This window comes from Pterocles gutturalis, unplaced genomic scaffold, assembly GCF_000699245.1.
Source record: "Pterocles gutturalis isolate BGI_N339 unplaced genomic scaffold, ASM69924v1 scaffold8571, whole genome shotgun sequence".
NCBI classification, from domain to species: domain Eukaryota; kingdom Metazoa; phylum Chordata; class Aves; order Pterocliformes; family Pteroclidae; genus Pterocles; species Pterocles gutturalis.
Genome location: NW_010100307.1, coordinates 26,743 through 43,026, shown reverse-complemented (window position 1 = coordinate 43,026; position 16,284 = coordinate 26,743). Strand labels below are relative to the sequence as shown.

Below are 16,284 nucleotides of genomic sequence, written 5' to 3'. Positions count from 1 at the left end.
CATTGTTAGCATTTCGGTAAAATGATTTTTTTTCTGTTTGAATCTAATAAATTTAACTCAAATCTATAAAAAAAGGTTATGAAGAAGAAGCTGCGTCATCTCCTGAGCATTTAGAAGTATTTATAAATTCTTACAGAGCTCTTGTTCTGTGCCTTCTTGGTATCATTGTAGGCTTCCTTCTCCTGTAAAGACGCTTTCTGCCATCTTTCTTTTAAAAATGTATTTTACCTCCCAAGACCCGGAGGAGAGGAGCTTCATAGTTTGTAAGGCTTGATTTGTGCCTTAAATAATTGTGTACAATTACACAGCAGAAACTTTTGTACAGAGTGCATAGACTTGAGCAGGTACTTCCATGGGCATTTACTGAGGATCCTGCCCTGTGAAAGCTCTGTGGTGATACAGCTCCACAACTGAATTATGGACACTGCAAGTCAAAATGAGTGTCTTGACATTTTTACTTTTCAAGCTAGACTGAAAGAGATGCTTCTGATGCAGAAGTGATGCAGTGCCACTGCTGCTTTCAATGGCCTATGTGTTTTGACAGCTTTTCCTTTACTTGCTGCATGCTATGCAGGCATGTCATCTGAAGGGGAGTGAAAATACATATATATGTTATACATACATATATATATATTGCTCTGAGATCTCCTATCTGTCCATGGCTGGAATTAGGGTAAGGAGTCCTGTCTCTGTGTTGGATTGGTGAGGGTGTGGTGAAGTACTGCAGACCATCAGTCTCTCCACTGGCTGCTGTTTTCCTCCCTGCAGGAGTGAGGGTTGGACTGTTCCTTTCAAAATGGGGAATCCCAGTTACAGTCTTGCTGTTTCTTCTCTGAATTTCTGCCTTGTGAGCCCTGGGGAGCAGGGATGGCTATGTGACTGCACAAGTGATGAGAAAGTATCTGAAATGTGATAATATTGCTCAGTGGAAGCAGGTTTCTGTAGACAAGTCTTGCATTTTTAGCAGTTTTATTGCCAGAGAGCGAGAGCCTTGCCCCTCTCCCCTATCCCTCTGTTTCCATTCGAACTCATTTATGCCCCTGTAGTTGGGAGGATAATGATAATCCTGCATAATGCCTTCATTTTCGTGTTAAATCTTCTCCGTTTTATAGATTCAAATAGCTCAGAGCTGCCTGGATCTTGTTCCCCCAAATTTAGGAAAATAGTGAATGATAGGAATGCAATTAAAAAAATATATGTTTTCCTTTTACCTGGGCCCTCAAATCAAGAAGAGCTTTCCCCCCTTCTTTTCTAACTAGTCTGTAGGTGGTTAGTTGCTCTTTTATGTGTTGATGGCACTAGCTATTGTAAACAGTAAATTCTGAGTTTTGCTTTTCCTCCAGGTTATAAATTTGACAGTTTTTATATCGATTGTTTTTTTCAGTGTCTGTGCCAGTGCTGTTACTAAGGTCTTAGGCATTTAAATGACAGTTCGACTGGATATTTTGCATTAAGTAGAATATAAAATCTGTCATAAAAACATAAGTTTTAATTAAACAATATTAATACACTTAATAAAAATAATTTACTAGCATGTTCTGAAAGATTGGGAAAAGGGATGAAGTTATAGCAATTTTGTGTGTTTTTTGTCAGTCTTGGAATTAAAATTGAATCCAGTCTGCTTTGGTTACCAAGCAGGACTTTTTCCAGTTTGACCTGCTAAACCATATGGTTGGTTTGATTCCCCTGGTCAAATAGCCTGCAGCTGGTGATAAGCTGCAGTACAGTATGCGTTATGAGAACGTGGCATGGAGTCAAATAGTGTGTGAGGTATAATTTTGCACACCAACTTAGAGAATTTGTATTTGCTGGCTTTGTTTTGATAAATCTTTGTGACTAGTTGACTGTTGTGCTTCAACCGCTGAATTTTTCCCTCCACTATACCGTAGTGCTCAAGGTGTCACAGTTAGCCTCAGTGCTACGTCTGGCTTACTTACGTCATACGAACTGTCTGAGACCATCAATGATCCATCAATAGAACATGAGTCTGAGTATGACCACGGGGAAGATGAAATTGGTTATGACAAATCTGAAGCACCTGAAGTATATGCTTCAGAATATGCAGAGGAAGGACATTATGAAGGCAATGATCCTGAACTGACAGAAGACCAAATAGAATATGGGGAAGAGCCTGGAGAAGAAGATGAAGTGCTAGACCTTGAAATCAATGAACCCTTAGATGAATTTCCAGTGAGTTTCTTTTGTATCTTCAAAGATAACATGGCTTCACGTGCATAGGGTTTTAGACTGATTTGAAATCTGTTTACCTCCCTAGGGAGGAGGGGAAATTAGACCTATTATCACTGTCTGCCAGTTTCTTTATCTAGGCTGTGACAAAGTTTGTGTTGACAGCTTGTTTGGCGGTAGGTAATACTCCTTTGTCATGCTGGAAGGCAGTTGGGAATCATGACCTTGAGGATTGTATCCTTAAGGAAGAAAACAGCTTTGTGTGGTGGAGATACACTGCCAATTGTTAGAAGTACTTAATGCAAAAGCTTTTATCCAGGCTTTAGACAAGATCTGATAAAGTCCTTCGAAGGTGAAAAGATTATTGACCTGCTAAAGACATCTTTAAGGTGCTAATATCCCAAAGTGATTGATGTCCTGCTCATTCATCCTTATTGTAAGTGAGAACTGTCTAAACCTGAATAAAGAGATTGGAGGTTAGTTCAGAAAATGTCACCTGCATAATTCAATATAATTTAAGCAGTGTATTAGAGAACATACACTGGCTTTAATTACTAGGGAAATGATTTAATCTTAATGAAAACTGTATGTGATCAGTGAGGTGTTTTAAAATATAAAACAAAAGCAAAACCTTTAAGTAATTTTGCTTATGTTCATAATTGTTCAGAATTGAACCCATTCATATGTAAACACTAGCAGAATGTTTTAAGAATGTTTGTTTTTTTGGGGGGTAAAATCTGATGTTAATGTGTATGTGCTATAGACACGTTTCCTTTGGTAAGAGAGTACTGCAGGGTTTGCTTCATGAATTTATAATCAAAGGAGGTAGAAGTGTAGAAGTAGGTGAAGCAAACAGTAATAGATGGCATCTTTATGATGACATTTCTGGGATCTGAATGAAAACTGTTTTGGTTATGTTTTTGATAATGTTGAAACTAGTTTCTAGTTAAAAGCACTACTAATTACACCTTATATGATATGTCACTTATAATTGACAGTTCTGATAGATACAATACTTCTTTTCTAGTTCTGGAAACAGTCACAATGCATACAGACCCCATCTCTTAATGGGTTTGCGATTCTGTGAAGTTGGACTGTCTTTTCACCTTCTGGTGTTATTGCCTTAGGATGAAGATTACATGCAGTCGTATAATGAGCAGGCAATGGAAGAACAAGAAGAATATACAGCAGATGAGGAGCTGGAAGAATCTCAGACAATGGCAAATGAATCAGAAGAGGTGTGTTGTGAATTTAATGGAAACTTAAAACTAACTAGTTGTTTCAGAACATGAGTGTGTAGAATTGTCCATGTTGCTGGGTAAGAACTGATGCAACTTTGCCAGTGTTCAGTTATTGGTAACATTACTCTTTGTATAGGATGAACTGTGATAACATCTATATTGTCAGATACATTGGGTCCCCTCTCCCCCTTGGGATGAAAATTGTAAGGGAGAGCTCAAAATGTCCATATTTAATCTTAGCTTTAGTATTAAAACTTCAGGGGCCCTTTTGGGTAGGAGAATGATAGTAATACTGCATGCTGTCTGTTAAATTTCTGATAGCTGTGGTGCCTCACTTTCCAGATGGATAATTTGCTGCTGTTGGGAGTGTAGATACAGTTCTTGGGTATCCTACTTTGAGGAGGAACATGAGCATGGAACGTTTGGTATGTTAGAAAGGCAAAGGTCAGATTGTTTGTTGTTTTGAAAGAAGTTGTATTGGGACTGAAATTTCTGTGAAGTTTACCTTAATTCTTCAAATAGGAAAAAATGAATTATTTCATTTAGAAAAAGAGCACTTATGCCAAAAACTTACATCAAGTATATGCTTACTGGTTATAGCCTGGAACAGTGGTATCATACCAGTTATTAATTTGCAGCAAATTTTTGATGTGGGATTTTAGGAATCTGCTTTAGTATTAGTTTTATTCCATTTCTTAATTAAATAGGATTGAATGGATTACCTGCTGAGAAGTATAGTCAGATTGTGTCTGTCTTTGGAGCTTTAACTCATCAGGAAATTAATTCAAGGACACAGCAGCATTATTCTATGAAGTTCTAATAAATGGGTGTGCTGTGATACTCTAGTTGTATCAAACTTACTCTAATAACACAACATTCTTTGGGAGGTGAAGGGAGATGCATTGAAAGGGGCCACCTGCATTATTCAGTCTTTGCTGTTGCAAGCATGCCATCTTACACCTGAACATAGTTAATTTCCTACTTCCTAAGTATTAAATCTGCCCTTCCAAAGAACTGTGAAACACTTAAACGCTTTTTCTTCATTCCCTGGATTATATGAACTTTCCTTCTGATGTTTTAAAAGCAGACTGATGCATTTGTGCTGTCTGCAGCCACAGTCTGTATGAGGTGATGAAAGCACTGCATGTCATGTAAAATCAAGTACATAGCTGGGATTCACTGTCAAACTCACTGCTTTGAAAAAACACAGCTTCATTTTTTTAGAGTATGAACTAGCAAGATTTCTGTAATAATCATGTTGTCTAAATTTGCCCAAATCAGAATTAAATTCCTTTCATTCAAACGATAACACTAATGCAAGTTTTTAATTTTTTTTTTTTTTTTTTTTTTTTTTTTTTTTTTTTTTACTAGAGCTTTTAGAGAATTTGTTCATCATGTAATGTGAATATTTTGACCACATCTTTATTCAATTAATGTACATTCTGGCTTTATTCTGATGGCTTGCAGGTTGCCACAGGTTCCTTGTTTCCAAAGTACCGGCTTTTTATTCCTATATTATTTCATATGTACCTAATTAGCATTTGTCAGTAGGCTCGCAGTTGCACTCTGCAAATGAGAATACCACTGAGAGAGAGAGAACCTTTGTAGAGTACGCACTATCTGTTTATTATAGGGTTAGATGCATGCCTTCAGCTCTGAATAGTTTTGTTCTTTATTGGAGTGTTATATAACAACACTCCTCCTTAAATCTCATAACGTTCACTGCTTGTAAAGAAGGGTAGTTGTTGGCATTCTCCTGTAGAAAATGCAACACAAGAATGGAGCTGTAATAGACGCAGTACAAATAAATAGCATTATTCTTCCTTGATTGAAAGTTGGCATCTGAATAACTTGAGAGTGAGATAATAGAGAAAAGTGTGTGGTGGTGTTGTATTTTAAGCAGTTTGCACATTAAAACCAAATAAAGCCCCTTATTATATTGCATGAAGAACTTTATCAACCAAGATGGGGATGGCTGGGGAACTGGAACATGCTGCGGGGAAACTGGTGAATAAGGGAAGTGAGACCTTTTAAGAGTGGCACTTGGATGGGAGGTCTGAGGAAGAGGTAGGAGAAGGTTGAGTCCTTGGCCAGATGAGGTTCAAGGCGTGCTTTTTCACTTGATATTTAATTTGAAACAGTGCTTAGAATTTTGAATAAATAACACTCTGTGTGGAGCTTCCTTTAAAAATGTAGCAATTTTTGCCTTCCTAAAGTACAAAGCAAAACCTAATACCCGGAAGTTTCAGCAGCAAATAGGTGTGGTAAAACTGTCAGCTACATGAGTTATCATGTCCTAAATATTTTTAGAGGAACAATATCAGTAATTATGTCTGTGAAACATTCATAAAAATGTAACCTCCTGGCATTAGAATTCATTATTTCTTTGTTTTATATTGGAACTAATCTCCTGTGAAGTCTGTGATGGTGGTTTCTCATTGCATAAATTTAAACTATGTCTTGGGTTATGCTGATAAAAAATGATGAGGACTTAAATCAAGAAAACATTTAATGAACAAGTGGTGCACACTGCTTTCCTTTTGATAGGATACAGACTTGGAAAAAAATGGCCAATGTATCTGTCTGTTGGGTTGTTCAATCTCTGTTTAGCCAAAACTTATGCATTTTAGTTCTTTTGTTCAAGTTTGAAGATACTACATGTCAGCCTGGAGGAAAATGATGAGAAGAGTGCAAATCAAAACAGCCAAGCTTTAAACATATTTAGAAGCTCTTAGATTTGTTTTTTATTCCCTTTTTTTCCTCTGTGGAGGTGCCCTTGGAATAGGTGTAACATCCTCTTATCTGCTCTCTGTTATTTCCTGATCACTTAGGATTGAGCAATTGCTGCCACTTCAGTGTTAGCCTCTGGTAGAAGCCTCCACTGCTTATTTTCTAGCTAGTTAATAAAAAATTATTTGTTTCACTTTTGTAATGTTTCACGTGGAAGAAATCTGGTTTAGCCTTTACAGCATTTACCTGTTTCATACATCTTGGCACTCTCTGTCACCGAGCTCTCTAGAACACTTGACAGTCCCAGATTTAGGAGGATCCTGTGCTAAGATCAGCATTTATTGTGCTGGCTGGTGTTTTTTCCTGCTTTCCTTGTGCTGTCTCTGTTACCAGGCCTGCAGCTGCCTGGTAAGAGGTTCAGGGCAGGAGCACTCACTCTCTCTCCATAGCAGATCATAATGCAGTGCGGGGAGTGTTCTAGTCAGTGGCTCAGATTTATGGCATAATTAGTTAATGAGGATGGCAGAAAACACTGACCTTGTGGTAGAAGAATGGTCATTATTTTTCTTTGTAATGAAGAGTCAACAAAGCTCTTTGGTAACTTTGTGCGAGTGTCATAATGGGAAATGTTAAGCTCCCTTAGAGGAGAGTTGCTAAGAAGCCTTGGCTGGATAGTCCAGTCAAGCGACCTCAAGCGGCTCTTCAAGGACTGTTTATGTATATGCAGAGATCTTAATGTTTGTAAGTATGAAACAGAATCCTGTAAGTACTAGTATGTGTTAATTCGATGTCTACACTTGTGTCTTTTCCTGTATGAATTTATTTTGAAACATAGAATCCATTAATATACTGTAATCTTGGCAAAACAACTCATCCTGTTAGGCTGGAAGTTGGAAAAGATGATCTAAAGAAGTCTTGCATGCTACAGCTGTTGAACAAATTGTGGGGAAAAGGGTATATGCTCCTACACAACTCAGATAACCTTTCCTGGAACTATATGTAGAGAACATATGGTTGTCTGTCAGACACATTTGTGTCTCTATCACAACTAGTATAAATCCCTCAATAATACGTGTCATCAGACTTGGACATGGGTCGCTTGACATTCTTGAGCACTGCCTTGCCTTGGTGCCTGCTCTTTCATTAGCTCCTTTGATTTTTTCGTCTTTGATATTTAACACTTGTATGGCTGTTGTTTAGTAATAGGTGGCAGAGAGCATTATACTGATGAATTAAGTGAGTTAGACCCAGAAAACTACAGAATAGGTATAAGTGGCTAAGAACAGAATAAGTACTGGTCTAGAAAACTTTGGAAAATGTTTTTTGCTGTTGCATGGGAAAGGAGTTGTAGTCTGTTACAACTTGCATTTTTTTTTTTTTTTTAAGAATGGTTATATTTATTTCCAGAGTGAATAATTATCAACAAGTAACAGTTTCCACTGGTGTTTTCTGTAGTATTTCATTAAAGCATTGCAAAATTTTTCAGGACAATGCAGACTGCATTAACCTTTCTAGTCCTGATTCTACAGTCAGACCAACATGTAGAGCCTTGCAGGAGTAAGTTTTGCACTCACAGATGAGATTACATGACCGAGACCAGTCTTTGATGAATAAAAGCTGGAATTCCAACATAGCTTTTAAGGGGCATGGACATAAGAGAAGGGATGTGTCTGGGGTTTATGCTCTAAAGTAAAGCAGGAGGCTCGGTGTGCTCAGAGACATGTTCCAAATCTTGATCCTGAACGGAAAGTTTCTAAAGACAAGCATTAAATCAGTAAAATAATGGGTTTTGTGATATTTAAAAACATAGATTTGATAGAGATATTGCTACTCCTTTCTCTTTTGGGAGTCCATCATTTGAAAGTAAAATACTAACCCTGTCTTTCTCTTTGTTTTTGTTTGTTTTTATTAAAGCACCTTAGCATCTCTTTCCTTGTTAACATCCCTCCTCTGTTCCATGAGTCTCAACTGCCTGTCCTCAGAGGTGCTTTGATTATACATGGATATGTTAATCAGACCAGTTGTGCTCAATTTGGGTTTGCTTTTGAAGTTTGGATTTCTTTCAGTCTTGAAAGAATTTTTTTTTGACTGCTATCCTGTCTGTTGTTGTTAGTTGCATTTTTTTGATATGATAAAGTTGTTTTATAAATGAAGTATCTTTTTAAAATATAAAGCCTTAGTGCTTTTTGTAAACTTTGACTATTCTCTGAGCTATATCTTAAAGCTTTTTTGTGAGGTCAGAAAATGTAGTGCTTGAATGTTTGCCTGGAATGCATAAAACATTCTGAGATAAGTAAATGATAAAATGAAAATAACTTGGGATCAGTAGCCCATTAAAGCCCAGTGACAAAGTATACAGACCATTTATTCACCAGACCAAAGGTGGAGTAGCTTTGAGCTCAAGTTCATACGGTGTGCTGGCTTTTAAAGTAGAAACTGTCTTGCCATGTCCTGTCTCTGATCCTGCTTCCCATGTTTCTTTGTAGTTTTGGATGAAGTTGGACTCCTGGATAAGGAAATTTGCAATCTCGTGCATCATTCTGGCATTAATTATTTTTCTTGGTTTGTGACTTGTATCAGTCCACCTGACTGACACATTTGCTGTTCCTTTTTCCTATAAGTTGCTGCACCAATCTGTATAATCAGAAGATTAAAACGTTTTTTGCATGTTATATTTCACTAATTTCTTTAACTGTCCTTAAGTGACATAAAAGTTACACTGTACTTAGTGGCTTTCCAAAGAATTAAAATGCATGTGCAGGCTATAAGAAATGAGCAAGTAGGCTTGTACAAGAAATAGCTAAATACACAGTAAGCAAATATTTTATGGGAAATCATACTGTATTAGAAGGCTTCTAATTTTCAACTTTAGAAATCAAATATAACTTGTGTAACATTCTGAATATTTTATCGTGCCAGCACAGGAAAATGTTGTTTGGTGTTTTTTTTTTTTTTTCATTTGAAGGAGTGGGATGCATTTTCACTTGGGACTTTTTGTCTAAATAAATGTTCTCTGTTAGAGAGAGAACTGAAATGTAAATGAAGACAAGGAAGTAGCATTGCAGTATACAAATTTAGTATATTAAAGTTTTATCCTACCCTGTTCTCCATTCACTTCATCAATTGCCGAATTAAAATTGGAGAATATTCAAGGAGTAGAAAAAGTAAAGACAAGTACAAGTACACAGACCTAGAGGAATAAAATTGAGATGTAAGGTTATCTTTTTTTGTGTGTTTTTGTTTTTGTTTTTTTTTTTAACAGCATGCTACTGACAGTTGTTAACAAATGAAAAAAAAGATAATGATTTAATGTCTGTATTGCTTGACTCTGGTAGTATCTCTTAAATGTTCACTGAGTTATAATATATGGGAATAATGTATAGTGGCAGAAAAATTTATACAAAGGGACATATAAAGAGAGCTTCCTCTTGTGACACTCATTACAAGAAAGTAGATGTTTCAGTATGCATGTCCTCTATTTTGTGATTCAGGCAGCTATTGAATCTCTGGAACTTCAAGAGGAAACAAAAGAAGAATCTGATGAAGAGGAGGATGACGACGAAGAGTCTGGGCGATTACGTTTCAAAACTGAACGGAAAGAAGGAACGATAATTAGGCTCTCAGATGTGACAAGAGAAAGGAGAAACATTCCAGAAACTTTGGGTGAGGTTTTTCGGCATGGACTGTTTTGAAGAGATATAATAAAAGAAACTAAAAGACAGGCTTGTCAAAACTTTTAGAATAGAGTTTAATGGTAAAATATAGAACAGTCACATTCTAACTTAGACTGGCCTGTATCCAATTGTGCAAAGTCATTTGTAGTCTGTTCTAGTATATGTAGTGTCTGCCTCCTTGGGAATATCATGTTTTGAAAACCAGCGCAATGTTTGTTCGTTGAGACTTTTGTGGTGTCTTTAAAAGCTTTCCTGTTTCAAGCAGCAGCCATCTGATCTGTGTTTCACTACATATTGTGGTAGAATATATTTTAAGGAATTCTTTTGGACTTCCATCCTTGGAAGGTTTTCAGTTTATAACACAAATCTTTTTACTCGTGTTCTGCTATGAAATACCTGCATGTTTGCTGTTTTCCCCCAGGAACTGCTGTGAACCTGTGATGTTACTACTGTTGGATTGGCCTAGAGAAATTGTAACTTTCTGGGGAGTGTGTTAGAAAAATGCAGAACTTCCCAGTTTTGGGGTTCAGCTTTTCTATCATGGAACAATCTGTATCTCTTATACCACCTCAGGTCTTTAGGCAGTGTCTGAAAGGATGTTTTTTCTTTGTGTTTGAGTAGCAAAACACAAGCATGTTTGTGTCTAGGAAGGCTGCTCCCTGTAGCTAATGAATTTACCACTGCAAGTTCAGAAGAAGCAGTAGGTTTGCAACTTTCTTGTGGCTGCTCTGTTTTAGTCTATAAATAAAGTCACATTGGTTTATGATTTTGAGAGTTCATTTAAAGACCCTTCACGTGCCCTGGGTACTCAAGTGTCTGATGCTGGTGTTTTTAAAATTCTCTGGCATGTACCTGCCCCACTGGGGATGACTATGTTGCCTCTTCATGTTGGCCTTACAGCGGTGGTAATAATAATACTAATAAATAATACGACAAATTAAAAAGGTGATATTAGGGAGATGGACAGAAATTAAGTTTTGCTTTCGGAAAGGTATACCATTCTCATAGTTCTGCCACTGAACCAACATATCAATTCAAACTACGGAGAAAAAGCCCTGATCTTTTGAACAGAATCAAGATACACAAGAGAGGTGAACTGGTAATGAAGGCAAATTGTCAGATACTGTTGGCTAATTGTCAGATACCACTGGGAGAAGATGTATTTTTTGATGATATTTCAAGTTTTGCCAGACTGTAGGGATGAATTCTTCACACAGGATTGCTTTAAGATGGGTGCCGTGCAGTGTGAACTTGCTAGCTGGGTGCTTCTGCTTTCTTTCCAGATGAGTCGATGTCTTTGGGGCAACAGGGCATTTTGAAATTAACGTTCCCAGAGCACATACCTGGATTGCCTGAACACATACTGATGAAGTTTTCCTCTTACCTTAAAAATCTTGCTTTGCGAAGGATGTTAGTTCTAAGGATTTTTCTCCTGTTGCATAGCCTACTAATTCTATAATTCAATTGCAAGGAATTTGGGCTTTTACTATGCATGGAAAAATTGAGAAGCCTCAGTTCCATAACAAAGGCGTTGTGCCTAAGAGGACTTGTTTGTGAGCAGCAAGGAGTCAGCTGCAGAGGCTGAACCACACTTTCACAGTGTTATTCATGTAGCCTGTGTCGTGCTGTGAGTGAGATGTTGATGCATGATTTTGCATCAAGATCGTTCTCATGTCTTGTTCATATATAACAAATAGCTCTTCTTCAATTTCAGGCAAAATGTGTATTAAGGACCTTTATTCAGAATTCTTTTAATAATTATAAATTGATTCTGATTAGAGTAAGACTGAGGGGAACCCTCTTAGTGGCATGGAGAGTCTGTATGGGCAAGGGATGTTTTAGCTGAGGTGCATTCCACATGTGTTTCCAACCGTAAGACCATATTTCTACACACCACATACGGACCAGATCTTATTTAGAGAAAAGGTGCTGGTGGCTTTACAAAACAGAATATTTTAAAAATAAGAGTGCGGTGGAATGGCTAAATTTCTGCACGTAGTTGCAATTTAAATGACAGTTACATGCGTTTTCGTGTATCTGTGGATTTACTCTATAGTTTAATATAAAGGCAAAACCAGCCCATGAGGAGAGAACCTGTAGTGGAGCTTGACTGTTAAAGGAACAGTGATTTGGTTTAGACTTAACTTTTAAGTCTAGTTTTGAGTGATTTGGGATGTAACTCTGAGATACAAGAAAAAGGTGGTGCGAATGTGGATGAATCTGTAAACTAAAGAGCTTTTCTTGAAACTAATCTTTGGCAAAAATACAATCTTGCTGCTTTGAAATGGTTTCTATTCATACTAGCTTTTTATGTTAATTTGTTGATGAAAACACCAAATGATTGACCATGTGGTGGGAAGTTAAACAGCAAAAAATACTTGTTTGCATATAAGTATATGCTTGCTTTTGAGCTTACAGAGCAAATTTTTACAGATACTACTGGTTTAAAAATGAAACTACATTGCAGAGCTACATCTCCTTACTTTAAAATCTGAACGTAGTTGAAAAAACACTTAAAGAGGAATTAACATTTCAGTTGAAGTTACAAACGTAATTTCCATCCTGTCACATTTTGGTGACCTTTTGTGACAGCTTGTCTCTACTGGAGAAGTGCATTCTTACTTGCTGATTAAAGATGTCGTTTGAAACCATTTTATTACCAGCGATAGTGAAATTAATCTTGACACTTAGAGACACTAGAAAAATAATTGCTGATTCACTGCATTAACTGTGTGTGTGAGAACGGTACAGTCAAGATGAGAATAAGTGTGTGCTGGTAAAAATAAGTAAAAATAGAGTATTCTCATGAATGTAGCTAAGATCTTTTCTAAATATTTATTTACTCAAGATAATGTGAATAGTGGTTTTGAAAAGTTTAAAGGAAAAGTATTGTAGGACAACTATGCAATTGATTTTTACAGATACTGAGTTTATGATCTTTGAGAAATTTATACTGTCTTTCAGTTGAGGTCTTTCTGGAGTTGGAATTGTCATTATGCTCTGTGTTTAGTTACCCATTAGGGAAGGTGAAGAAGAAAAATGGCTTTGTTTGGCGTCACCAAACTGAAGTATTATCTCTGTACCTAATTTAAAAAACCAAAATAAACCTCTACACTTATGCAGAGCCATTTGCAGTGATAACAAATGTTATTGGATGTGGCAGTACCTTTTGTTATGTCCTGTTTAGCTGGTAACTAGCAGCTGAGATTTTGAGCAAGACTAGGAAATGAAAATTAATGGTTTCAATTTTGTCCTGTTGCACTGTGTTCAGAATCAGGTTGTGAGTCTGGATGATGGGGAGAAAAAAGTTAAAACAAGCAGAACATTTACTATCTCAATTTAGATTGCATATGTATTTAAATGCATATGCATATTATTTTATAGGTGTTCTGGAATGTGATTTATGTTGTAGATCTCTGTATTATCCAGGATAATAGGGATTGTAGGATTTTCAGACCTGGGGATTAACTGCTGTTGCACCCAGGAAGCAACCCAAGGCAGATGTAGCCACAGAGACCTGTGCTCAGAGTTGGTATAGGCAGGAGCCGGCGGCCGCATGCCGCAGCAGCCTGCACACAGCGACTGGGGGGCACGGCAGCATCCAGCCTGGCACAGTGTGCTTTGGCCACAACTCACACAAGCTCTTAGCCAGGAGGAAGCAGCGGGCCTTTTCGTGTGAATACCTGGCTGTGCTTTGGGAGTCTAGGGAGGGAAAGAAGATCTCTTCTTCCTTTCCTTGTCACCTCTTTTCTAGTTAGCAGTCTGATCTTGCTTTCAAGGAATGCAGGGACTATTTTCCTTGCTCCCCTCCCTGCAAAACCAGCTTCCACACTTCCTTCTCTCTTTGATCTCTGTGTGTGTGGCACAATGCTCTCAAATTTGGTAAACAGTCCACCTAATAATTGAGCTGACTGTATATTTTTCTGTGTGGTGACTGATAGCCATATAAAGCACTTAAGGTATTCATGAGTTTAGTTCACTGCATGAGTCTTCACTTTTGCAGTCTGTGTCTGAGGCTCTGAAGCTGCAGTTTTGTGTGTAAGCAAAATTCTTTACAGGTAGGATGCTGTTGTCTTCAGTGGCATGTTGTGAGGGAAGTATGCTTGATGTTAATGTAATCTTACATTCCTTTCTTTTTTTTAAATGAAATGCTTATATTGTACTTTGTGGTCATAGATGTGGTACGAATATGATGATGCTTGCTGCAGTGAATTCATGGAGGTTTTTGTTTTGGTTGGGTTATTTTTTCCAAGGTCAGTGTTACACACATTTTAACTTTTCTGTCTGAAAAAAAAACATGGACTGTGCCTTTGAAGACAGAGCCTTAAAAGTTTGAGAACTTTTGTGTAAAGTAAGTAGGAAAACAATTAATTAGTTTTCATTTTAAAGAGAGTGAAAAGTACCTGCACACCAAAGATCATCAGGACTGACTTTGCCCTGGATGCTGTCATCCCTTCCCCGAGCTTAATCAGCGCAGCGCTGTGAAGTCATTTTGGTTGGAGCAGTCCATTCTTTCTTCTGAAGTTTTTTCTGTTCAGTGTCCTTCCATATGTGCTCAAGAGGCTGAGGGACTCAGACATGATCTTGCCTTGTAGGATGCCTAGCTCTCTTCCAAGGTTCATTAAGAATTGCTTTGCTCACATGTGACTTGCGATCTGTTTAGTAGGAAAATAGCTTCTTATCGTCTTTAATGAACATCAGTGGTAGGTACTTTTTGCAATGACTGAACTTTGCTTTCCAAACTACCTTGCCGAGTTCAGGGTTGTAGTGTGGAAGATAGGAGAAAAATTGCTTTGCCTGCCCTATTCTTGGAAAAAAAAAACCAAAACAACTTTCTAGCTAGCAGCATGCCCAGGATGCCCTGCAGGATTTGGATGCTCTCTGCTTAAAGGGAGGAGAGCTGTTGCTTTGCAACGTAATGACGCCATTTCTTCCTATAAGTATATAGGAGCTGGTGATCTTTCTTTCCTGCAGACCAACTAAAAGCCCGTGTTAGCCCTTTCACACTTGTGAACCTGTGAAGAAACTGAACTTGCTGCAGGTGTGGACAGGAAGGAGGCTTGAAATCAGGACTCCATTTTTCCTGTTAAACCACCTTTTTCATTCCTGACAGCTAAGGATGGATAAGGTTGTAGGTTTAGTTGCTTCTAATGCTTTTTATTGCTTTGGACAAGTGTATATTTGTCTTAATTTTCCTCAGAAATCCATAGTGTGCACATTTAGTACCATACTAAGGCCTGAGAGAATGTGATTCCTTGCCCCTTTCTAAGCATGCCAGGAGGTTTTCCTGATAAAACCTGATTGTCATGGGCTCTGCCGATCTCTTGAGGCAGGTGCTAGGGCAAAGGTAGCATTTCATAAGAGTATCTGGTGTGGTTGTAAATTAAGGCTTTATGCCACTTAATTGCAGTGTCAGAGAGGGGAGAGAAAGATGGTAGAGAAACTTGTCTCATCACCAACATGCAGAATTGAAATGGAAAACTGTATGGCAGAGCCTGGGCTTTTAGGAGTCTGTCGTGTTTGCTGTGTTCTTAGTCAGCAAGGTCTAAACATTTCTTTCAAACATCAAAAAGCCCCTGCTTTCTGCAGGTGCTGAATACCTCTGAAAACCGGGACGTGCAAATTTGCAGTCTTTGCAGCTCAGTCATGCAGGTAGTTTTTGTAGCCAAGTAAGAGCAACTGCCTCAGTGGGAATGTGTGGTGCTCACCCTTTTCTGCCCTTCTGTCAGTCCTCAACTTCAAAGACTAATTGAGATTACTTATGAAGATGTTTAAGATGGTGGTTTAAGTAGCTTTGGCTATTAGACTCAAAGGAAATTTTAACAGTTTTCTAATTGCTTTAGTTACGTATTCTTGATGGAGTATATGTAGCGATGTGAAGATGTTATAGCACTGTCTCAGCTGACAGATGTAAACAATTTTTATTATGATCGTCAGTTATTATAGCCACTATGTGTAGCATTAGCAAGTAAAAACGCTTTGTCCTGAAATGTGGTCCCTGTACCCAGTCACCTTTAACATTAAGAACAAATTTTTTAAAATGGAAAACTGTAATTCTTGCACTAATTGCCATTTATAGGAATTCAAAATATGTTTTTATTTGTCAGGAATGTGTTTCTTGTAGAGTAGTTTAATTTTGCCCTTTTAGAGGCAGAAGTCAATTCTAGAGGTAACAAGGGAGCTGACTGGTACATGGCAAAATCCTCAGCTGCATGTTTGAGTTAAAGTTTTTCCCCTTTAAGTGACTGAAACCTGGTGAGTAGAACTGCTCCTACTGTCATGGTGTGTTTCCTGAAGTTTGTTACAGACTTTCTCTGTGTTTCCAAATAATTTGATTACCTGGGCCTGTTACTGCATGGTTTTCTCTTAATGTTATCTGCACTGTCCCAGATTTCAAGCAAATTTGGTAGTCTTAATTGAGTACCATTTGTTCTATGGTGTTTACCTGTGAT

The 16,284-nt window shown here is 37.7% G+C and overlaps 1 protein-coding gene across 1 annotated transcript in view; it reads left to right on the top strand.

Annotated features, from left to right (window-relative positions):
* Positions 1–16,284, top strand: part of LOC104465989 (RNA-binding protein 33-like) — a gene marked incomplete at both ends in the record, with an annotated part of 50,268 nt that overhangs the window by 7,332 nt on the left and 26,652 nt on the right. The window contains 3 exons of the mRNA XM_010079266.1: positions 1,890–2,190; positions 3,315–3,425; positions 9,650–9,821. Coding sequence (XP_010077568.1) covers positions 1,890–2,190; positions 3,315–3,425; positions 9,650–9,821 — 584 coding nt within the window. The remainder of the gene's footprint in view (positions 1–1,889; positions 2,191–3,314; positions 3,426–9,649; positions 9,822–16,284) is intronic.